The 23931-nt window shown below is 40.1% G+C and overlaps 2 protein-coding genes across 11 annotated transcripts in view; both read left to right on the top strand.

Annotated features, from left to right (window-relative positions):
• slc4a1a (solute carrier family 4 member 1a (Diego blood group)) overlaps window positions 1–8309 on the top strand; it is a 33551-nt gene extending 25242 nt beyond the window's left edge. For both annotated transcript variants that reach the window (XM_074656308.1, XM_074656307.1), the window contains exons 8-21: window positions 1–70; window positions 157–199; window positions 279–463; window positions 553–760; window positions 1412–1615; window positions 1706–1854; window positions 1945–2139; window positions 2232–2477; window positions 2574–2663; window positions 4002–4168; window positions 4259–4500; window positions 4597–4766; window positions 7201–7374; window positions 7477–8309. In XM_074656308.1, coding sequence (XP_074512409.1) covers window positions 1–70; window positions 157–199; window positions 279–463; window positions 553–760; window positions 1412–1615; window positions 1706–1854; window positions 1945–2139; window positions 2232–2477; window positions 2574–2663; window positions 4002–4168; window positions 4259–4500; window positions 4597–4766; window positions 7201–7374; window positions 7477–7554 — 2221 coding nt within the window. In that variant the 3' untranslated portion in view covers window positions 7555–8309. The remainder of the gene's footprint in view (window positions 71–156; window positions 200–278; window positions 464–552; window positions 761–1411; window positions 1616–1705; window positions 1855–1944; window positions 2140–2231; window positions 2478–2573; window positions 2664–4001; window positions 4169–4258; window positions 4501–4596; window positions 4767–7200; window positions 7375–7476) is intronic.
• A 2110-nt stretch (window positions 8310–10419) lies between these two features.
• ubtf (upstream binding transcription factor) lies at window positions 10420–23641 on the top strand. 9 transcript variants are annotated; one of them, XM_074656313.1, is made up of 21 exons: window positions 10420–10579; window positions 13226–13284; window positions 14280–14452; window positions 14591–14674; window positions 14776–14931; window positions 15029–15093; window positions 15392–15518; window positions 15592–15702; window positions 15822–15955; window positions 16068–16209; window positions 16290–16331; window positions 16471–16575; window positions 17661–17816; window positions 17948–18094; window positions 18381–18491; window positions 18584–18672; window positions 18770–18959; window positions 19050–19097; window positions 19196–19249; window positions 19695–19805; window positions 20597–23641. In XM_074656313.1, exons 2-21 carry the CDS (start codon window positions 13248–13250, stop codon window positions 20720–20722), a joined length of 2208 nt encoding a protein of 735 aa, XP_074512414.1. In that variant the 5' UTR covers window positions 10420–10579; window positions 13226–13247; the 3' UTR covers window positions 20723–23641. The 9 variants fall into 9 exon arrangements, with proteins under 9 accessions (XP_074512414.1, XP_074512416.1, XP_074512413.1 ...); XM_074656315.1 differs by having other exon boundaries at window positions 10446–10579; window positions 20600–23641; XM_074656312.1 differs by having other exon boundaries at window positions 10446–10579; window positions 13226–13296; window positions 20600–23641.
• The last annotated feature ends 290 nt before the right edge of the window (window positions 23642–23931 follow it).

Raw genomic sequence — 23931 nt, 5'->3', positions numbered from 1 at the left:
TCAGTCTGAGGCAGCTGAGGTTATTCCCTCTGGAGACATTGAGATGCAGACCTTTTCTGTAACCAAGAAGGTAAACATTTTATGTTTTTAATACAGTTTTATCTACCTTATCATTTGGCTGATCATCAGTATCATATTATAACATTCTTCTTGCAGAGAGACACCTCTGACAACATGGAGGCTTCAATTGTCCTCTCAGGTACGTTCAAGTTATTTAGTTATGTGTCTCCATGTGTGTTTCTGGAGCAGATGTGGCTAAAAGAGTGTTTTTTCGATAGGTGTCCTGGACACCCTGGAGAAACCAGTTGTGGGTTTTGTGAGACTGGCTGACTCTATGGTGATGAACTCCTCCCTGGAGTCTCCTGTCCCCGTTCGCTTCGTCTTTATGCTGGTGGGCCCTAGCCAGAGCGGGATGGACTACAGCGAAACTGGTCGCGCCATGGGTGCTCTGATGGCCGACTGGGTGAGAGAGGAAAACAATGAGATCACAAACCGATAAAGAATATTTATGTATTTTTGGTGCAGGTGAATAAATTCTTTCTGCTCTCACAGGTGTTCTGTCTGGAGGCCTTCTTAGCCCAGACGGACAGAGATCTGACCAACGCCATCGCTGACTTCATGGACTGCAGCATTGTGATCCCTCCCACTGAGATCCAAGATAAGGACATGCTTGAGCCTATCATCAATTTCCAGAAGAAGATGCTGCGTGAGAGACTCCGTCCAATCGACACCCGCCTTGCCTTCGGTGACCGGGCCATAGGTCAGCATATTTCCTACGTCATCCCAACTCATCACATACTGAAGTAGCGCGAAGATTAAACATTAAACATTGTGGCCACTCACACATTCATTATAGCTGGCCCTCAAAAAAACAAACAAAAACTACTGGGAAACTAAAACTAAATATATGAAAACTAAAATTAAACCTCTCTGAAAAACTAAACTAAAACTAGCAAATGCACTCTGAAAACTAACTCACACTAAATTAAAATGAAATCAAAAAGTTAAAATTAAAATACAATAAAACCTAATTGAAAATTAGAAAACTATTATAACCTAAGTCCACCCCTTTAACTGAAATACAACTTTTTTTCCTGGTGCTGTTTTTTCCAGTAAATGCTAAAAGAAGTTGACTTCAGGTACATGACAGAGAAAAGAACAGGGTTGGAGGTGGAAAAATGTTGCAAAAGGAACTAACAAGGTTTTATGGGAAATGTGGTCTAAATTTTTAGATCAGCTCGAACATTGGTACATATAGCACCTTTAAATTGTATTCATTTACTCATAAAAAAACAGACAAATGAAGCCTCCACTGGAGAAATTAGAAAAACCCGTATTAAACAACCTTATCTTAAAAGCAGTAGATATAGTGTTATCAATACTAATCAGTCAGTTTGGTTTGTTTGTCCAGTTGAGAAAGCTCCAAAGGAGCCTCGGGAGGACCCTCTGGCCCGTACAGGTTATCCTTTCGGTGGGATGGTGAAGGACCTGAAGCGCCGTTACCGCCACTACCTCAGCGACTACACAGACGCTCTGAACCCTCAGGTCCTCGCTGCCGTCATCTTCATCTACTTCGCCGCCCTGTCCCCGGCCATCACCTTTGGAGGGCTTCTGGGTAAAAGAGAGACGCAGATAGAGAGTTGTGTCTGCTCAATTCATTTGTTTCCTGACCTTTGATATTATTCATAATTCTCTCTGTTGTCAGCTGACAAAACGGATGGAATGATGGGCGTGTCAGAGCTTATGATCTCCACCAGCATCCAGGGTATCATCTTCTGCCTCATCGCCGCCCAGCCCGTCCTCGTCATCGGCTTCTCTGGACCACTGCTGGTGTTTGAGGAAGCGTTTTACGCTGTACGTATGAGTTTTCACATGTTGAAATGAATCTTTTATTAGCTTTTTTTTTTTTCCTTCATCAGCATCTTTTTTTCCATTCCATGCTAGTTCTGCAAGTCCCAGGAGATGGAGTACATTGTGGGCCGTATCTGGGTGGGGATGTGGCTGATAGTGATCGTGGTCATCATCGTGGCCGTGGAAGGCAGCTTCCTGGTCAGATTCATCTCCCGCTTCACTCAGGAAATCTTCTCCATCCTCATCTCTCTCATCTTCATCTATGAGACCTTCAATAAGCTCATGAAGGTTTCCTCCCCTCATCATCTTCACATCCTGTAATGGCCTCATGTGTTGTCTCTTATTTTGCTTCCTCTGACTTCTCATCTGCTGTCGCACAGATCTTCCAAGCCCACCCTCTGGTCCTGAACTACGATCATCTGAACATGACATTGGACAACCCCTTCCACCCAATCATCATAGAGCACACCGTGACCGATCACGAAGGTAACATAACCATCCATGAGAAGGAGATCGAAAGGGCCTACCCCAACACTGCCCTGCTGTCTATGTGCCTGATGTTTGGCTGCTTCTTCATTGCGTACTTCCTCCGCCATTTTAAAAATGGTCATTACTTCCCCGGCCCGGTGAGTTCAACTTCCTATGTCCAGAGATTGTGTAGTTTTGAAAAGACTAAGTAGGCTCTGTGATTTTGACCATGGTGTGTCCTGGTGTCTCACTAGCTCCGTCGTTTGATCGGAGATTTCGGTGTCCCCATTGCTATTTTCTTCATGATTGCTATTGATATCAGCATTGAGGATGCTTACACTCAGGTGAGTAGTTGTGTTGTGTTGTGGTAAGTTAAGTCATCTCAAATAAGTTCTAATAATGCTTATATTTTTTTATAAAAACAAAAAACTCTTAAAGGAAGAGTATGTAGCATTTAGGGGGAGCTATTGGCAGAAATGGAATGTAATATTAATAAGTATATTTTCTTTAGTGTATAATCACCTGGAAATAAGAATCATTGTGTTTTTGTTCTCTTAGAGTGAGCCGTTTATATCTACATACGGAGCGGGCCTCCATATTTCTACAGTAGTCCAGGATGGACAAACCAAACACTGCCTTTAGAGTGGGCCGTTCGGGTTTTCGCGACAGCTACCATAGTTCTTAGGGGTGGGAGAAAAAATCGATACAGCATAGTATCACATTTCTTTGTGTGGCAATATTGTATTGATACATGGATGTCAAGTATTGACCTTTTATTATATAAACTATTAACTTCTTAACAAGCTAACAGTCCGCTGGTGGGTTCGGTCACTATTGTGTATTTCAGAGGTTGTAGCAGTCAATTAGGCCACTACAACCTCAGTTAAAGCTAGAGTGAAAATACTGGTATCATATGAAACTAGAAAACCCGAGGAATCCATTGGTACCAACCATGTCAGGTTAGCTTGTCCAGAAGAACAATAAATAACGCTCCAAATTTACACACATTTTGGCGAGGAAAAAATGGCATGGCCATTTTCAAAGGGGTTCCTTGACCTCTGACCTCAAGATATGTGAATGAAAACTCTGAGATGAACAGAGTGAAAACTGTATCTACTAAGACAAAACAGATGTTGACAAACTGCATAATTTGCAGTCAAAAAAAGGTAATAAATCGCAATACATCTTATCACAATACTCAGCATATAGCAAAATATTTATAATCGCAATAAGATTGTTTCATGACTGAAGTATCTTGATAATATCATATCGTGGGTCCTCTGGTGATTCACACCCCTAGTTCTCCTACACGCTTGGCACACGGTAGAAGTTTCAGTTGGTTGCAATCTGTAACCTCACCACTAGATACCGCCAAATCCTACACACTGCACCTTTAAGCCTCACATCATGTGCATTAAGATAAATGTTTTGCAGCTGAAGTGTATACAGCTTAGGCCAAAATGCACAATGTATACTAAGAATTTATAAGCATGTCTGTCTAAAAATCTTTGTAAAACCCAATTCCTGCTCATGAAAAGGAAGTTTATGTTTCTGGTTACAATCCTCTTTATATTTTATCTCTCTAAAATACGACTGAACTTAAACTATTTCTGTTTATTTGTCTTTCTGTGATTTTTATGGTGATAAATGAGCTGAATGAAAATCATTCTGTCCCCTTGTAGAAACTGGTTGTGCCAAAAGGCATTCAGGTGACCAACCCCGAAGTCAGAGGCTGGTTCATTAACCCCATGGGAGAGAAGAAGGACTTCCCCATCTGGATGATGTTCGCCTGCTGTGTGCCAGCTCTGCTCGTCTTCATCCTCATCTTCCTGGAGTCCCAGATTACCACGTGAGCGACGCTATAGTTGAAATAATGGCATTCAGTCTGCACTATCACTTCAGGTGAAGCTAATGAACCCTGCTGTTGTCTGATTGCCAGGCTGATTGTGAGCAAACCTGAGAGGAAGATGGTGAAAGGATCCGGTTTTCATTTCGATCTGCTCATCCTGGTCATCATGGGGGGCGTCGCCTCTATTTTCGGGGTGCCCTGGCTGAGCGCTGCCACCGTGCGATCCGTCACCCACGCCAATGCTCTCACTGTCATGAGCAAGGGCCCGAAACCAGAGATCGAGAAGGTGCTTGAGCAGAGGATCAGTGGCATGCTTGTGGCCATCATGGTTGGTAGGTGCTGCCATCTACAGTGCTGATGCAGACACAGCAGACTCAGAGTAAATGACCATTTTCCTTTAATAATCATTCACTTTCTGTGACTCCTAGGTGTTTCTATTTTCATGGAACCTCTTCTGAAGATGATTCCTATGACGGCCTTGTTCGGTATCTTCCTCTACATGGGTATCACCTCTCTGAGTGGAATCCAGATGTGGGACAGGATGCTTCTGCTGATCACACCAAAGAAATACCATCCCGCGGACGCCTACGCCACCATGGTACGCAGCCTCCTCAAATACAGACCAGAACTTCACTCTGTTTAGGAATATATTTTCATGTGGAAGATCCTTATGTCTGAAAATGCAGTGTCTGTTCCATATATCTGCAAATATTTGCACACTATATTGCTGTATAGACTAAAATACCAGAAGAATAGTTAAATATTGTATTGAACTTTTCTTGCTTGTATGTCTTGAGAGGTCTCAATTCAACACTACGGTCATTTTGAAGGCTGTAATCTGCCCGTTCTCATTCCCAGGGCGTTAAATACCGAGGCTTTTGGTGCCTTCAAATGATACTCATGAGCTTGTGTTTACAACGAGGGAAGTCGTGTACACATATGCTTGGCGTTGAGAACATTGTTGCTTAGCAACAGCAATATTAACGTTACTGTCTGCACCTAGAAGCCACAGAGGCTAACAAGCTAACAAGTGGGTAACACAATGCAGGAAATGCAGAGGCATGATGACAGAGGAAAAAGATGAGGCCGTTAGGAATATCAACACTTTCCACAGACATTTGATAAAATTATGAAGAATTACAATATACAACTAAAATTACAATATATTCACCTATAATGTACAGAAATATTCACTCCCATGGGCTCCGCCATTTCTGACAACGTCAACAAACACGTCACCACTCGTGAACTCTGAGCTTTCAGAAACTTTCCACTTACAAGGTCGTGAATACGACAAGCGGGGGTCGTTCATATGGAGTCTTGAATACGGTAAACACAACCCCATTTGAAGGCACCATTAGTCATGGCCGTCGGCGTGCAGTAAAGCAGCACAAGGCCCCCTTTAGTGCTGGTGTTACATCCAAATCTGTGACCTCAGAGAGCCAGCCACACATGAGGTCACCATTTCTTTCCGCTGTCATCAAAAAATGTGACCCCACTGTATCTGTATAATAAATTTAGGCAAATATGTGGCAGAAAACACACAAAACTAAATTGTTGAAAAACATACATTTTTAATTCAAAGATATATTCACAAAACTCTAAAAGAAAAGCAACAGATAGGTACAGTGGGGTCACATTTTCTGACGACAGCAATCAGAAATGGGGACTTTATGGCTCTCTGCGATTACAGATTTCTGTAGTGCCGGTATGAAACACACCAGGCGTTCCATTAACTATAATGTAAACCTATCCACGGCAACAGTAAACGCTCCGATAAAGTTTGCCGGGAGTGTGGTGACTTGAAGAGCGAAAGAAACACACAAAGATGTCTAGAGGGTAGGAGGATGGGCCCAACAAACATAAGGCTTTGATCCAGGAGACAGCTGTTCGTGTCTCGTGCATCACGTTACAATCAGCTGTTCGTTCATGTCCCGTGTTCACAACGTTCAGTGTCATTTTCACTGTACAAACGTAGTAGTTTTAAGCCCAACCATGTAGTTCTTTCCTAAACCTAACTGTAGTTGTTTTGCTGTCTAATCCTAAAGTGACACCAAGGTGCATGATAAATCGCCAGTATGTGACGAGTTGGGATGAAAACGTGTTCCTGTAGTTTGTCATTATGATTACGAAAACACGTTTCTAATATTTTGTATGTGGCAGTCTCAGAGGACAAATATCACAAGACCATGGACGGATAATGAAACAATGTGCACAGACATGTAAAAGGCCCCCCCTCCCCCACCCCTCCATAGGAGCAGGACACCCAGAGTTTTGTGTCTCTTTGTGGTCGTTTTGGGTTTCTTTGCGGCCATTTTGCATCTGTTTGTGGTCATTTCACGTCTTCGTAGTTGTTTTGAGTCTCTTTGTTGACGCTTTGTGTTCCTTTGTAGTCATTTTGAGTCTCTTTCTGGTCATTTTGTGTCCCTTTGTAGTCATTTTATGTCTCTCTTTGGTCGTTATGAATGTCTTTGTGGCCATTTTGCATGTCTTTGTAGTCGTCTCACATCTTTGTGGTTGATATGAGTCTCTTTGTTGTTGTTTTTCTGTCTCCCAGTGTTCGTTTTGTAGATGTTTTATATCTCTTTGTGGTTGTTTTGAGTCTCTTTGTGGCCATTTCATGTCTCTCTCTGGTCGTCATGAATGTCTTTGAGGCCATTTTGCATGTCTTTGTAGTCGTTTCATATTTTTGTGGTTGATATGAGTCTCTTTGTGATCGTTTTGTGTCTCTCTGTGTTCGTTTTGAGTCTCTTTCTGGTTGTTTTGAGTCCCTTTGTAGTCATTTTGCATCTCTTTGTGGTGGTTTCTTTTCAATAAGAAATGTTAACAGTCATTTCAAACAGAGGCTCTGGACTGTCACATTGGATTGTATTGGTGTTCCTATGTTCTCTTCTATTTCAGTGTTCTTTAGCTGATGACAATCTCCCTGTAAATCATCCTAACGTGAATTAGCATTTTGTAAATTTTCACGTTAGTCTTTGGCTCCATTCATAATCCCCTGCTAACGCTCTCCTCTGCTGTCATTTGTGCAGGTGGCTACACGGAAGATGCATCTCTTCACTTTCATCCAGCTCGTGTGCCTGGCTGCCCTGTGGATCGTGAAGATGAGTCCCTTCTCTCTGGCTCTGCCTTTTGTTCTCATCCTCACCATCCCTCTGCGCATGTTAATGACTGGCACGCTCTTCACTGCCAAGGAGATGAAATGTGTAAGTACATCTCTGCATCATTCACTACAGTCTCAGGCACACATTATGGTGTTGTTAGATATGTAGGTTTCTCTGTTGTAACTGGATGTGTTTGTGCTGCAGCTGGACGCAGATGATGCCAAAGTGACGTTTGAGGAGGTACCTGGGGTAGACGTGTACGATGAGTCCCCACTGCCATAAACAACACCATATCATTAATGTTTCAAATTCAGTAATTATGTGAACATTTAATATCAAAACTATGTATTTGTAAACATATACAGTTTCAAACTTTTCTGTTCTGTTATTTATCTTTAAAGGAAATTACCTCTCATTTCTAGAATACATACATTAAACATACTTAACTTAAATATTGAGTTATCTTTTCAACCAGGAAACTTGATTTCTTTAAATGAGAAGTGTTTTCCCTCAAGACGTGAGGTAAATCCATTCATAATTTTGTTTTTTCTTTTAGTGCATAACTACAGTATAGCTTTAAAGTGACTACCTGAACTGCCACATTGTAGATCATTCCATGTTATAATAATATGATTCCACCTAACCTAATGTTCGCTATTTAAATTAAGCAGATTTGATCTATTCAGCTCTTTACACACACACACATAATGTATTTTCATGGGATTGTACCACCAGCCTTTGCCCCATACAGTAGCCTTTGTTTAGTCTCAAAAAATGTTTTCAGTTGTGTTTGCCTCATTTGATATATCTGATATGTAAAGAAATATGTGTAATACACTTATATCTGATTTTAAGTGTGTAATTGCTTTGATGATTATAAAATGGGATGAGAAATGGGTATATATATGATATAATCAGGGCAAAACTTATTTGTAAATGTATCTTATTATGCCTGTTCTTGTGTGCTTGAAACACTGTACATGCTTGTTTGGATTGGATGGATTTTCACTTTATTAAAAATAAAAACATCCATTATGGGCTTGTTTTCATTAATGCGTTAGAAAATACAATAGTTCACATCACACACAGCTCACTTTTATCATTTTATCCTCCAATTAACAGGAGAGGGGTGTTCACTTAAACCAAGAGGCCTGCCACTCAGCTACATGCTGCATTCAAGGTTATCAAGTAAAACCCAACTTCTCAATACTACTACTTGGAAAACACCAGAAGTTTTCGTAAATACTTTTTTTTTTATTACCTGAAATAAGAAATTAAACTTTATGACAAGTCAGCTAAATTAAGCAGCATTGCGTCAGAATTTGCTCAGACGTACATTTTTTATTATTTTTATTTAAATAAGGTGATTAGGTCAAGAGTAAGCATAAAAACAGACTGAGAAGGTTAAATCATACAAATCCTTTACAGATAACATAAAAATGTGTATTGTATATGCAAAAGTGGAAACAAATTAAATAAATAATCATGTGAATAACTACAGACAATGAAATTAAATTGGGAAATAAACAATACTTTTTTAAAAATCAGCTATTATGTTGTTATTTCATTCTGCTTACTGTCAAAACACTTTATTTCATTTGAGCAGTTTCTATTTATCACTTATCTTATTTCATAGAGCTACTTTCATCAAAAAGTCTTTAACTGGCAAATCAAATATTGCAGCCAGACAGACATAGTAGAATTATTAAACAGTAATTGAGAAAAAATATATATATTAAATATACAGACTTTGGAAAGGGACATTAAAAATGTTTAATTATTTTATATGTATATAATTATATATTTTTTTATTTATAAAAAAAAATAAAAATTGATGAAATTAAATTAAAAAAATGAAAAGATAATAAATATTTTCCAATTTATGGTCATATTAATTTCATTTTTCATTTCAAAATTTATTTCGAACATGTAGAATACAAAAAAATAAAATAAAAAATAAAGAAAAGAATGATCATACCAACAAGTGGACAGTCAGAAACAAGTAGTATTTACATACAATGAAAAGCATAAGAAAAAGAAATTGTCAAACACTTGATGCCTTGATTTACATATTCGAAAAGGAGTATAAATGTATGTAATCCCACCCCTTCGTCATAAGTCAATTATTAATTATTTAACAGCTTCCTTATTGAGCCATACATATACTCAAATTAAATGTTCCTAAATTTGTCTAACTATAATTATTACCTTTAATCTGTGTCATACAGAAATATAAATTAATTACTGATATAATTATCCTTATCAAACTATAAATTTGTTATCAATCCAGAATACCAATTCATTACTTAGAATATAACTTATTCACAATACCAATTAATTACTTACATATTTAATCATATTGATTCAAGTTATCTTTTCTTATATGCGCATATTATTATTTATAATATACAATATGCACATGCAATATATACATACATACACATACTATTATATTTGTTCATATAATTATTTATTACAATTATATCTTAATTTATTAGAACACTCCATACAAACCAGTCAAGCTCCCATGTTTGTGCATTGCTCTCTGTGCGATGATATCAACATTTCCAACAGCCAGGGAACGCAGCACAGTTTAACAAGGCCGAGTGCCTGAAAGTCATTTGTTTTCCCTGAGTCGGCCTGACTGGATTGGACGGCCCGAGGTTCCGCCCACAAACACACACAAGGTGGAGTTGAAAAGAAACAACATGCTGGGCCAAAAATGAAGCTGTCAAACAGCCTCTTTATTTGTTGTAAAAGAGGAATCGCCGAGCAAATGTGCAAAATGCATGGAGGCTGAGACTAGATAGTTGTCTTTAAAAGTAGACATCTGATGTATAAACTTTTGAAAAAAATAAATAATTTTATGTTAAATATATGTAAGATGAACTGTTTGTAATAAGATAATAATTGGCACAACTTCATGAAACTTTCCTGATAAAAAAAAATATTCGGGGTGCAAACTTTCGTTCTGGAGATCAGACATGGTGGAGCCTCCGGGAGTGAGTGGAAAAAATAACCGCCATCGGTTCAGAAACACGGTGGCGAGGTCGGTCGGGGGAGAAAAAAAATGGATGTCTCCGCGTAGCGAAATGGTTGGATGGATGGAGAGAGAGAGAGGAGCTGCTGCTGCTGCGCGTTGAGTGGAGGGAGACGGCGAAGTGAGATGGAGGCGGGGGGGAAGGACCATCTCTGCGGGGACTGGAGCCCAGGACCGACGGCGCAGTGCTGGCTATCGTTCAACCCTCCCCTTCTTCTTCTTCTTCCTCCACAACAACGACACCCAGGCTCACGCCGAGAGAGACAGGTAAGCCAACAAAACAACCCGCTCGGTCTCCATTTACGGTGCGATAAACACGCCAGAATAAGCGTCTAAATCTCCGCTAAATACTTTGCTTATAAGGCACACCGGTCGGTAGCTTCTTTGTAGTAGTGGAAAAAAACGACCGTTGAAAAAACGACCGTTGGTTGGTGGCAGCGTACAGACGAGGTCGGCCATAGCCGAGTTTCTTGTCCTCTACAGCGGGGAGGAAACTCGATGTAAGACCTGGAGGTAAATGTGGTATTTACTCAAAAATTACACTACTGTTTTATGCCAATTCCCCGCCATCGAAACTCGACTATTTGTGTGTACTTTAACCGGGGGTATTACGGTGGGGGGGGAATTAACGGTGGTTTCCTTCCACCTCCATGCGGCTGTTGGCGGAACAGCCAGCCGCCTCTCTCGGTTAGCCATCAGGGATCTCGGTTTAATATCTCACCGTGCAGAGGCTCGCCCTCCTCTCTCTCCCCCTTTCTCTCTCTCACACACACCGCGACTAGCCCAGAAACCACCGACGACGACTCGGAGCATCGCGGAGAACCCGCCTTCTTGTTCTCCGCTTATACGCTTTTTGGGGATCGAGGGTGAAGGAGAGTCTTGCAACGCGCTGGCTTTGAGTGTTTTAAGCTCCGTATTTCAGTGTTTTTGCAGTGCGCCATTGGACCTTGTCACGGTAGGTTTTTCCTTGTAGAGCAGCAGAGAGCTGAAGCATGGCGGACCTGGAGCTCAGCTCGCTCAGTGAAGCTACTCAGCCTCGGATGTTTAACATGTTTCATTTAGAGCTCTTATCTAACAAAGTAATGTACAATTTAACCGTTTAAACTGTCAAAAAGCGACCGTTAAACTCTTTTTCGAAGAGTGAGCTCGAGCCTGTTTAACGTTTAACCGTTAAACATATTTTCCATTTTTCTTCTTTCTTCCTGCGCCTCCGCAAGTCCTTCCAACCCATCAACCATGACATTTAACTCCGATATTATTTGTTTAAAACATTAAAATACTATATTATAAAGTCTATAATACATTTAACGGTTGCTGAAACATTTTTTTTAAATTATACGTTGTAAACAGTAAGTCCAGGTCTAACCGTTACCCCCCAGGAAACGGATGTTCTTATTAAATGCAACAATCTTAACGGTTGGTGTTAAATGCAAACATTTTAATTAAAAAGTATTGCTATAAAAGTCAAATTTAAGCTTCATTTGGTACCAAGTTGCCCTTGGCAGTAATGTCTCAACTCACAAATGTTTTTTTATCATCCATATGTTGTTATTTTCATGAAATTTGGTAAAATATTTGACGTTCAAACGGCTCAAAATGTCCGTTAAAGCGGCTCTTTAGTTACACATCTACGGTTTGAATGTAGCTAGGTCACCGCAGTAGGGCACCACCACAGTGAGAGCTGGAGGCCATCAAGGACACGATGAACAACGAGCAGCCGCCATCATGGAAGCACAGCTCGGCTACGCCTCGTTGAAGAATGCACTGGGGTTTTTTGGCTCTAAAAAATCTCAATATTAAACGCCAAAATCGGTTAAATACTCTTGAAAACACATTTTTAATAACTGTAAGCGAATATTATATTAACTTCCTCGCTCCAGTTTGAGTAAGAGAAGATTATAAGGGGGGTTTCATGGCGGAGCTAGATCCATCCATCGGTGATGAGGCGTCTCTTCCGAGTGGCGCATTTTGGCTGCAGTGCTTCCAAGCCACCATTCCCCCCTCGTCGTCGTCGGAGGACCGAAAGCAGATCCCCCCGTCCGTGGTCAGCTGGTCGCCTACAGCTGCCTGTCCGTCCACGTCCTTCCTCCTTTCGTGGATCCTCCCCAACCTCCACTCCGAGACAGAAAATCCTCCATTACCCGAGCAGAGCACGAACCAAGCGAGAAAATGGTCGCCGCAGTTGGTTGTTCACGATACTTTAGTGGCGGTGGACTAAAAAGGACACAATGTTAAATTCTGACTGGCGACATTATAGCTTCGACGGAGCGTCGTGTAGTCGTAGCAATAGTTGTGCTAGTTGAAGCCCTCCGCAGTGTTATTTGAGATTTGAAGCCGTCACAAGCAATAGCCTATGTCTCACCATGTAGCGTAAACGTTTAAGGGGCGGTGTAATGAACATAAACCATTTTGTCGAGGCAAATTTAAATTCCACCACTTGAAAACAGCAGAGTTTTACTTTTTATATCACAAAACAAATCACCTTTTGTATGAATAATATATACATGAAAATAACATTAAATGTTTTGTTTTGGGATTTAAAAAAAAAAATAGTTTATGTAGAAGAAAAATATGAACATACAGATTATGATAAAAAAAAACATCTTATTGTAGAAGAAAAATATGAACATACAGATTATGATAAAAAAAAAACATCTTATTGTAGAAGAAAAATATGAACATACAGATTATGATAAAAAAACAAAACATCTTATTGTAGAAGAAAAATATGAACATACAGATTATGATAAAAAAAAAAAACATCTTATTGTAGAAGAAAAATATGAACATACAGATTATGATAAAAAAAACAAACATCTTATTGTAGAAGAAAAATATGAACATACAGATTATGGATTGCAATGTTTTTTTCTCTATTAAAGTTTGATAACTTGATTTTTTTTGTTTTTGTAGATACAATACAACAGACCCACAAATGAATGGAGAAATGGAGGCACCGACCCAAGAGAAAGGTGTGGTTTTTGGTGTGGAAAAAATTTATTGATTATTCATAACACTTGTGAAATGACAATACATTTGCTATTATGTAAACTTAATGTATTAAGCCTATAATAATAGATAGATAGATAGATAGATAGATAGATAGACAGACAGACAGATAGATAGTTACTTTATTGATCCAGAGGGAAATTCAAGTTTCCAGCATCACAGCTCCATAGTGCAAAACATGTTAGTAAAAAAGTTAGTAGTGGAAAGTACAAAAAAATATACCAGATATAAAAATACAAGGAGATGAAGAAAACTGTTAAAACTGAATATAGTGCAGGGTAACAGCTGTGATACAGGACTATTAAAAAAAGTGAATATAGTGCAGGGTAACTCCACTACGTAAGAGATGATGTATAGCGAGCCGGTCATTGTCGGAAAATAAAACCCTGACAAAATTATAAATCTGCAAGTGCCCCTGAAGGAGTTTATTTCACAACAATGGCCTGCTAGCTGTACATTACCCCGCTTATTACGCGGAAATATACCTGACACTTATTATCTTGCTTGATTATCGTCACTTATGACACTGCTACTTACTTAAGAAATCAATAATTTGACACAGAAACGGTCTCCCTGAGTCTGACATCAGAACTGCATCCATAGCAACGGTCTGCTATAACATAAGAGACCATAGAACGCAGTAATTGACCGATCAGAATAGAGTATTCAACAAAGCCATGTAATACATTTTATTAATGTACTTTACAGGTCACCTTAGCAATTATAGTGGTGACACCCATTGAGAACAAAACATACCATAATGTATGATTTAGTCACTGAAAACACATTATTACAGAGTATTACCTACTTTTAGTCACTATATGAATATACATTATAGGGGTTTCTTTTCTCAGGGGAAGGATAATTGGACATACTTTTAGACATACGAGAGGATATTATAGCTAGTTTTTGTAATTTAGCAGACATATTTATAATTTTTGTGTCCTTTTGTTTTCAGTGTGGGCCCAGGATGATCTCTTGAAACTGCTGGAGGCCATAAAAGTGGCGCTGCCTCAGAAAGACCTGACTAAATACAAAACATCAGAGTCCCACCTCGACTGGACGAAGGTGGCCTTCAATTCCTTCACAGCAGACATGTGTAAGCAGAAGTGGTCGGAGGTCTCTAAAGAGGTGAGCCACTTTAACTTTGTATTTGTAGCGTATTAGTGTGGTGTGTAGTATTTGTATGGATTGTGCAACAGTCCGATTTGTCTGTTCGATGCTAATGTTGTGTCTTGAGTTCATTTTTTTTGTCTGCCTTTACCACAGATTCGTAAATTTCGGACTCTGACAGAACTGATATTTGATGCCCAAGACTACATCAAGAACCCTTACAAGGGCAAAAAGATAAAGGTGGGCTTAAACATATGTTTTATTAAACTAATGAGCAAGTATCAGTTATGAATAAAACTCATAAGTCTTTACATTTTTATTTTTCCCCCCATGATATGCAGAAACACCCAGATTTCCCCAAGAAGCCCTTGACTCCGTACTTCCGCTTCTTCATGGAAAAGAGGGCCAAATACGCAAAGCTGCACCCTGAGATGAGCAACTTAGACCTAACTAAAATCCTCTCCAAGAAGTACCGGGAGCTGCCTGACAAAAAGAAGGTCCGTTAAAAATATCTGAGGTGCAGCTAAAATAAACTTGATTCTGTTTTTGATCTCATTCATTTCTAACAGAAACATTTTCTTTTCATGCCTACAGAAAAAGTATGTTGAGGACTTCTTAAGAGACAAAGAAACATTTGTGCACAGCATGATGAAGTTCAGGTAAGATTACGTCTTATTAGTTTTCATGATTACGTCTTATTAGCACTGGGGATATCGGGTCTGCACCTGCAGCATATTTAACCCTTATGCATCACTAGGAACATTTGTCTTTTTCATTTTTTACTGTTCCATCATTTTGGCTGTTGAACCTCAGTTCCTATAATAAGTCTATAATAAAATGTGTTGCCAAAATACAGACACTCAGACCCCTAAGGATAGAAATGTCCCCAGTATTCTAAGCAGTTTTTTGACACAGACAAGAGGATGATGATTGTGCTTAACTGTTGTGTAAATGTAGAGAACTACACCCAGACCTCATGGAGAGCATGACCAAGAAAGGTTCAAATGCACCAGAGAAGCCCAGGACACCCCAACAGCTGTGGTACAACCATGAAAAGAAGGCCGTCCTCAAGACACGCCCGGATGTAAGTTAAGGCATTTACAACACAATATACAAAGTTGATGTGACAGATGTTAACTTTCCGTGTTTGACATCAGGCAACCACCAAAGACATTAAGGACAGTCTTGGCAAGCAGTGGACGCAGCTGTCTGACAAGAAGAGGCTCAAATGGATCGCCAAGTCCCTGGAGCAGCAGAAACTATACGAGGTAAGACTGCACTGGTGTGTTATTGTGTTGTTGATATACAAGGGCTGTTGTGGTAGAATGATGAAGAGCAATAATGACGTACAGTCTCATCTATCTTCTCTGTGTTTGTAATATTCCAGGGGGTTATGCGAGAGTACATCCAGCAGCACCCGGAGTTAAACATGACCCAAGATGATATTGTCAAGTCCACCCTGACGAAGGCTGAGAGACACCTAAAAGACAAATCTGACGGCCGACCTGACAAACCGCCTCCGTGAGTCACAGCTGCTAATACACCGTTGACGCGTCTGCTGCACGATGCTGGTTGTAGGCCACTGCCGAGTGAGTGAGCTATTTGAATATAATGTCTGTGTATGTGCTTTCAGAAATGGGTACTCAATGTTCTGTGCAGAGTTGATGTCGAGCATGAAGGACGTACCCAGCACAGAGCGTATGGTGATGTGCAGCCAGCGGTGGAAGCTGCTGAAACAGGGTGAGAAGGACGCCTACCAGAGACGCTGTGAACAGGTGAGTCCAGAATCATCACGTCAGATAATTAAAAACAAAACTTCAAATTGGTCTAAAAATGTCATATTTGTTTTTTTCAGAGGAAGAAGGAGTTTGAAATTGAGATGAACAGATTTCTTACTGTAAGTCTTAATTTTTGGTTTCTACTTCCAACATGTTTTTTCTTTTTTGTCACAGCCATCAATGTTCTCATTTGTGCTATATATACATTTTGCTGCATGAATTTCTCACGTGTATTGTCTCTGCCGTATGGATCTGTAGAGTTTGTCGGAGGAAGAGCAACACCGAGTTTTGTCTGAGGAGAAATCTTTTAAGAAGGGTGGACCCAACAGTCCTGCCGCCAAAAGGAGGGCCTCTAAAGCAAAGGTAAGACCAAGTATAAACTCTTCACATTTGCTCAGATACAAACTGTGATTTCCAATGTTGGATATCATTTTTACTTTTTTGTTTACCTCTTTGGTCACAACAATTTTATCCAAGGAAATTAGACTCTTAAGCCAGGTTTCCATCAAAAGTTCCCAGTACGTTTACTCCCTGGGACTATTTTTCAAGGAACTAAAGGGTTCCTTCAGCCCATTGTTGTCTGCATATCCACCGTGGTCTAAATGCCTGCAAAGATTAGGCAACACGACATGTGACGAGGAGAGCTGGTGGTCGCAGCAGTAAACACTCTGCAGCCTGCAGTTCAGTGTGTCCACCTGTTTCATCTAAAAAAACACATTGGAAAAATATAAACGTTTTGTCTCACTGCAGCAATATTCACTGCATATATCTATATATCTCCACAATAAATCATCTATTGAGTGTTTGATGGTTATTTATTTGTGCTTTAGAACGTTAACGCCGTGAAACAATAACAAAGCACCAATGTCTTTTCTAATGTTACCGCTCGCCCTCACGATCTCTCTTTTTTCTCATTCTTTTTTTTAATGAGTCGGGAGGCCGACAGCAGAGCCTAACTTTACTTTCAATGTTATCAAATAAAGAGAAATGCTCCCCCCTCATCCTAAAATGGTCCCAAAGCAATGTTAGAGTACTTCCTTGTTTGTGAATGAAGCGTTACACGAGTTGAAGCAGCAGTGCTGTGTTTGTTTTACCAATCAGCGATGGTCATCCCTGCAAACTCCACCCTGAAAGTACCTTTACTTTCAGAACGTACTACCCCGCCCACCGACCAGGGCCTTTTTGGGGGGTAAAAAGGCCCCATAAAATGTCTCTTGAACTTAATTTAGGTCCTGGTCCCTGCGGTTCTTGGTTCAGGGGGAAAGTTCCTGCTGTGGAAACGGGGCTATAGGAGTATACTGTAACACGTTAAGCTCAAGTCCCATTCCATACATGTTTTATGCTTTGTACTATTAAACAGTAATAGTTCAAAATTGTATTGGTATTTAATTTGTTACTTGGATTTTGAAGTATCCGTTTCTGACATTCCCTTTCTCCATAACCTGTAGGCCAATGCAGAGAAACCCAAAAGGCCAATTTCAGCCATGTTCATCTTCTCTGAGGAGAAGCGTCCGAAACTGCAGCAGGAGCGGGCAGACCTCTCTGACAGTGAGCTCACGCGACTCCTGGCTCGCATGTGGAATGAGCTGCCAGATAAGAAGAAGGTAATCTAATATTATACCGGAAAAGAAATGTCACCTCAACAGAGCGGATCACCGTAGGCAAATCATACCGATTTAAAAAATTTTTTTTTTTAAATAAATGTTCTAATGATGTTGCTGTCTTGATCATTTAGGAGAAGTATAAACGCCTAGAAATGGTCCTGAAGGCCGAGTCAGAGAAGAAGGAGAAGGAGGATCGTAGTCGTCTGCCAGACCCGCCCAAGACCGCACAGGACATCTGGCAGCAGAGCGTCATCGGAGACTACTTGGCCAGATTTAAGGTACGCATCAAGTCTTAAGAATACCAACAGGTAGTAGCCCGTTACACTATACACAGTGGTAATACTAAAAGTCTATCAGGCTTTATGTGGTGTGGTAACATAAAATCTTATAGAGAGATTTTAATCCTCCCAACATTTGCACAGTGGATTATATGTTGTATTTGATTAAATTGGAGAAGATTAGGTATACTATTAGGGGGTTTACACTGATACGGCAACCTTTCCTTAGCCGTGTTGATGCTTTAGGCTCTGAAAAGTGCGTTTATTGTGAGCCTGTGTATTGCAGAGTGACCGGCCAAAGGCACAGAAAGCAATGGAAGCAACCTGGAGCACCATGGAGAAAAAAGAGAAAATTGTGTGGATCAAAAAGGCAGCAGAGGACCAGAAAAGATACGAGGTTAGTGTCAATTCACTGGCGATGTCCAGCAGAGCTCCACAGCATCTGTTGACAGTAACAGAGCGAGCTAACAAGTGACTTCTCTTCCACAGAGAGACCTGTGTGAGATGCGCTCACCTGCTGCTGCCATTGCCTCAGGGAAGAAGATGAAGTTTGAGGGTGAACCCAAGAAACCGCCATCGTAAGTCCGTCTCATCCAACTTGTCTGTGCTGCCTGTTGTGTGTATTCTGTTGAAACCTTAAAGTTGTGATTTTTGCGCTCATTTTTGACCGTCTAGAAACGGATATCAGAAGTTCTCTCAGGAGATGCTGTCCAACGGAGAGCTGAATCACCTGCCGATGAAAGAGCGCATGACTGAGATCGGCAGCCGCTGGCAGAGGTTATCGCTGAAGGACAAGGACCGCTACAAGAAGATCGCTGAGGAGAAGCAGAGGCAGTACAAAATCACACTGGAGCAGTGGCTCGCTGTAAGAAGTGGTTGTTTGAGGAGGGAGGGGGGGTTGTCAAGTCATCTTGAGCACTTGACTTATCTAACATACACTTTCATTCATCCACAGAGCTTGTCTTCACAAGAGAGAAACACTTACAAAGAATATACTTCACAAGTAAGTCATAGAAATTGTACTGCAGCTCTGTAATGTTTTAAGCCTTCTAATATCTTACTTTGGCACGTTTAAAACTGTTTACCTGCTTGACGTTTCAGAAAAGGAGAACTACAGCAAAACCAGGAGGCCCCAAGGCAAAGGCCAAGAAATCTGTAAGCGCAGACTTTCTTCTTCTTCTTCTTTGTCTTCTTCTTCTTTTTGTCTCATAAATCAGCTGTAGTAGTGATGTTGTCAGCCATACCTGCTGTGCGTTCCAATACCCACACTATCATACTATTTAGTATGCCAGAAAAATGAGTTTGTTTGTCCCAATACGTAGTATGTCAAATGCAGTATGCCAAAAATACCAGGATGTCTTACTACATTCGGTTATATTTTGCAGTATGCAAGCCAGCATGCTTTTCTGGCTATTATTAAGAGGGTCAAAGTTCAAGGCACAATGTTATGAAGAAGTAGTATGTAATTGTGTGCATACAGCATGCAACAGTACGTACTTTGTAAGGGCAGCTGCAGTATGTACTAAAAGTAAAAAAAAGTATAGTATGTGCTAAAAGTATGCAATTTGGAACGCCGCCCTGAACATCTCTTTTCCCACAGGACACGGAGGAGGAGGAGGACGACGATGATGACGAGGATGAAGAGGATGAGCGGGAGAAGGCTTCCTCTGAGGCAGACTCATCCAGCGAGGATGAGGACGACGATGAAGATGTGAGTTGCATTTGTCTTTGCCAGTATGCAGAGATAACGACAAGAAGTGGAGCTGCTAAATATTAGGGCTGTATATCGATTGAAATATTTAACCGCATTATTGTCTATAGTTAACCACGATTAATCACACATTTTTATCTGTTCAAAATGCTCCTTAAAGGGAGATATGTCAAGTATTGAATACTCTTATCAACATGGGAGTGGACATATGTTTGCTTCATGCAAATGTATGTATATATTTATTATTGGAAATCAATTAACAACACAAAAAAATACAATATTGTCCAGAAAAACCCTCACAGGTACTGCATTTAGCATAAAACAATATGCTCAAATCATAACATGGCAAACTCAAGCCCAACAGCTGTCAGTGTGCTGACTTGACTATGACTTGCCCCAAACTGCATGTGATTATCATCAAGTGGGCATGTCTATAAAGGGGAGACTAGTGGGTACCCAGAGAACCCATTTTCATTCACATGTCTTGAGTTCAGAGGTCAAGAGACCCCTTTGAAAATGACCATGACAGTTTTTCCTCGCCAAAATGTATCGCAAGTTTGGAGCGTTATTCACCCTCCTTCATGACAAGCTAGTATGACAATGGATTCCTTAGGTTTTCTAGTTTCATACATCATCTATCTTCAATCTAGCTTTAAAACTGACAACCTCTGAAAGATCGTTTGCGTTAATGCGTTGAAGAATTTGGTGCCGTTAAAATGAATTTGCATTATTATTGCGTTAACCATGACAGCCCTACTAAATATATATCCTCATTGTTTGTTTGTTTGAAGAAGGAGGAAGATGACGATGAAGAGGACGATGAGGACGATGACGAGGCGGAAGACAAGGAGAACAAGTCGGAGGACAGCAGCAGCGATTCAAATTCACAGGGGTCGTCGGACTCTGATTCGGACTGAAACGGGCCGGCGACGTCTTCGTGAGACGAACTGAGCAGCGCTGAGCTGAGCCAAGAGTCAAGGGAGCTCTGCCACTGTGCCAACCCTGCTCTCCTCCCACCACCAGAGGGAGCCCCTGCATCGCCTCATCCACTTCACACTCACCCACTTTATGTTGTTGCGTTGGTGATCTACTCATGGAGGGACCCTGCCCTTGTGTCCAAAATCAGTTTCATTCCCTCCCCGCTGTGTGTGATGGTCATCTCACAGCACGGGCCGCTGACGTTATGCCAAAAACAGCATCCCACTGGTTTGGTGATGTCGTGGACTTTTTCGCCGCTGGTTTCAATCTTGACTTACAGGTTCAATGGTTTAAGGTTTTAATGTCAAAGGTAACTCATTACCTGCCAGTGTTTATTTTATTATTCTGGTAATTAGTTGAAGACAGGTGGCATGAACAGGCTTCATAGAGCCAAAGAACATGGTGGAGCGAGAGGGGGGGAGGGGGGGCGTGCAGGGTACTGAAAAATTGCACTCTTCAGAATGTTTCCTTTTAATATTTTTTTTTTTTTCCAGAGCATTGTCGCGTTGTTCTCTATTCTCAATTTATGATGTAGATTTTATCATTTGGTTCTTAAAGAGGTGGTATTTTTTCAGGAAAAAAATCAAGCCATTATGAATGTTTCTTTTTTTGTTGCTGGAATATTTCAGAATTTGTTACTAACCCGTGTTCTCATTTAAAGGATAACAGTGCTTATATAAAGTATTCACCCACTCTTGGACTTTTTCATCTTTTATTGTTTTACAACGTTGAACCAAAGTGGATGTTTTGATACTCTTTAACAAAATAATTAGTCTTTATACTGCAGCATTTATTGCTTTCTAACGGAGAGGAAACCTGACCACAACCTGCTGTGATGTCAGGTGTGTTTTAAAACATTTCAACACAAAACTGAAACTGACATTGATCTCATTTAACTCAACAACAAGCCAAGTGACTTTTTCTGCAATTTCACAAGAAAAACAAATCCCTACGGATGTATCTAAATGAAGTGCAAAACCAAAACAATTAATTACACAAGTAGTCACCCTCCTAAATATTTAGTAGAAGCATCTTTGGCAGAGGATTGGTCTTTTTACATGTGAACACTGCATTTCCCCCGGTTTCTTTTCACAAAACTGCCCAACCGATGTCCATGGGGACTTTAAGTGAGCAGTCTGTCACAAATTCTCTATTGGATTTAACCTCACTAATGCGCTTCTTGTACCAACACAGCCTGCTCTAAGCAGATTTACAGCTGTGCCAAATTCTTTACATTTTATATTTTTAACGATTGACCATACTGTAGTCTGCAGGCTATTCTGTGCCTTGAAAATGCTCTTTGTATCCTTCCCCTTGAATGATAGTTTTCAGTAAACTTGTAATATATTTGGGATTTTCCTTTATTTGTGTGGTGTAGTTTTTATTACAAAACGAGCTGTTAGAGCTTCCAGATACAGGTGTATTTACTGGTCACTCTTTTAATTACACTCTCCATTCAACTTATAAAAACATTTGTCTGCACCAGTCAATACAATCAATTATTTTAGTTTTGTGAAGATTTGTTTTGTTGAGTGTCAAAAAATCCCGATTGCATCCATTATGCTTCAGAGGTGTAAAACAGAAGCAGGTTTAATACTTTTTATAGGCGCTGTGGGATCCGTTGCCATGTGTCCGTCATTGAAAGGTGTGATTTATAACTGACCTATTAATCCATCAGTCTGATACAATTCTGTTTGACTCCTTTAAGTCTGGCCTGACAGTAATAAACTGTGTTTATTGTTTGACCAGAGCAGTTTGTCTTTGAAGGGATACCACTTGAGCTCAGTTTGTCTTGTGTTTTTAAAGAATACCGTCATACAGTTGGTGTATGTTTCTTCTCTGATCCGTTGTTTTACATTTATTTGAACTGTCGATAGGTTTGTTTTGTGTTCTGATCCATCTGGAATCATTTTGTGGATGTCGAACTGAATGGTTTTCATCAATATTTTTTTGAATTTTAATGGTATTGACTGTAATCCATATGGGTTTTAGTCTAATGCTTAATCCCAAAAAAGTGTGCACTTAATGTAAATCTGTCCCTCTGTGTGAGTTTGTGTGCATGCATGCACAGAACTGTGTATATATGGGGGTGTGAGTGTGTGTTTCTTTGCTTTAACGTGTGCTGTTTTTACTGTTTTGTTGCAAACCATGATGTGACTGCAGCGTGCATGTTTGTGCCTGTGTGGGGACGTCATACCAACACCATGAATGTAGATATTGTTAATCTTTTTTTTTTTTTTTTTTCCAAAGCTCTTTAGTAAATTTTCTGCTAGGCGCTGTCGTGTCATTGGTCACCTGAAAACAGACTAATGACAAGACTTCCATGACTGTCATTTTGGGTCCACAGACAGATGAGTGGCAACTATTAATAGTCTGTTAGTAATGGACTGATTTTGACCATTATGAAATAAAAACCAGCGTGGACTATTTAAATAATCTGGGGAGAGAATAAGAAAAGTGATTGCTGATATTGATGGATGGGAGTTTGTAAAAGGGATTTGGGGAACTGAGTTGCCAGAGGAATTGGGGTTAAAAACTGTTGTAATTTTTCCTGTATATACTGTTTTTGTATTGAGTGCTTATCGTTTTGTTAGTGCTTTATTTTGGCAAACCCTCATCTGTGACCTCTAAGGCCGGTGAGTTTTTCACTCACAGGGGAGAGTTTTTGGTTTAATTCACCTGTTTTAGTTGTTTCTTCTCTCCCTTCTGTTGGTTTATAGAGATATCTAAGACAGCAAAGCTTTACAAGTTTGTACTGCTGGTCATTTGACAAAATTTGATGTTTTCTATAGCTGAGGGTGTTCTTATGTCCTTGTAGTTCAAGTATTTGGGCAAATAAAAAATGATCTTTAACAGTTGTGTTCTGTTTTAACCTTGGACAAGCAGACAGGACTAGGTTCACATAGTCAGTTACCATGGTAACCGCCTCTCTACCTGGAACTGAAAACCCAGAGCTTCCCTCATCTCAAGGTTAACTAACTCAGAGTTTTCACTAAAACAGGTCCCAGATCTTACCATGATACAAACGAGGTCTTGCAGAGTGGTTACAACACCTTTAGTCCTGTATTTTAGTTTATTTTGTGCATCGTTGATGGATGTCTCTAAATAAATCCAGTCATGAATTTGAAAATACTATGATACAAGTAAA

Source organism: Sebastes fasciatus, chromosome 13, assembly GCF_043250625.1.
Source record: "Sebastes fasciatus isolate fSebFas1 chromosome 13, fSebFas1.pri, whole genome shotgun sequence".
NCBI lineage: Eukaryota > Metazoa > Chordata > Actinopteri > Perciformes > Sebastidae > Sebastes > Sebastes fasciatus.
Note: the sequence above shows the minus strand (reverse complement) of the source record. Positions and strands in the feature narration are given on the sequence as shown.

Excerpts from the sequence above, each read along its gene's own strand:
- ubtf (XM_074656309.1), top strand. The coding sequence starts at position 13,248 with ATGAATGGAGAAATGGAGGCACCGACCCAAGAGAAAGGTGTGGTTTTT. Across the intron at positions 14,932-15,028 it reads AGCTGCCTGACAAAAAGAAG|AAAAAGTATGTTGAGGACTT; the intron begins GTCCGTTAAAAA and ends TCATGCCTACAG. Across the intron at positions 19,098-19,195 it reads ACAAAGAATATACTTCACAA|AAAAGGAGAACTACAGCAAA; the intron begins GTAAGTCATAGA and ends TTGACGTTTCAG.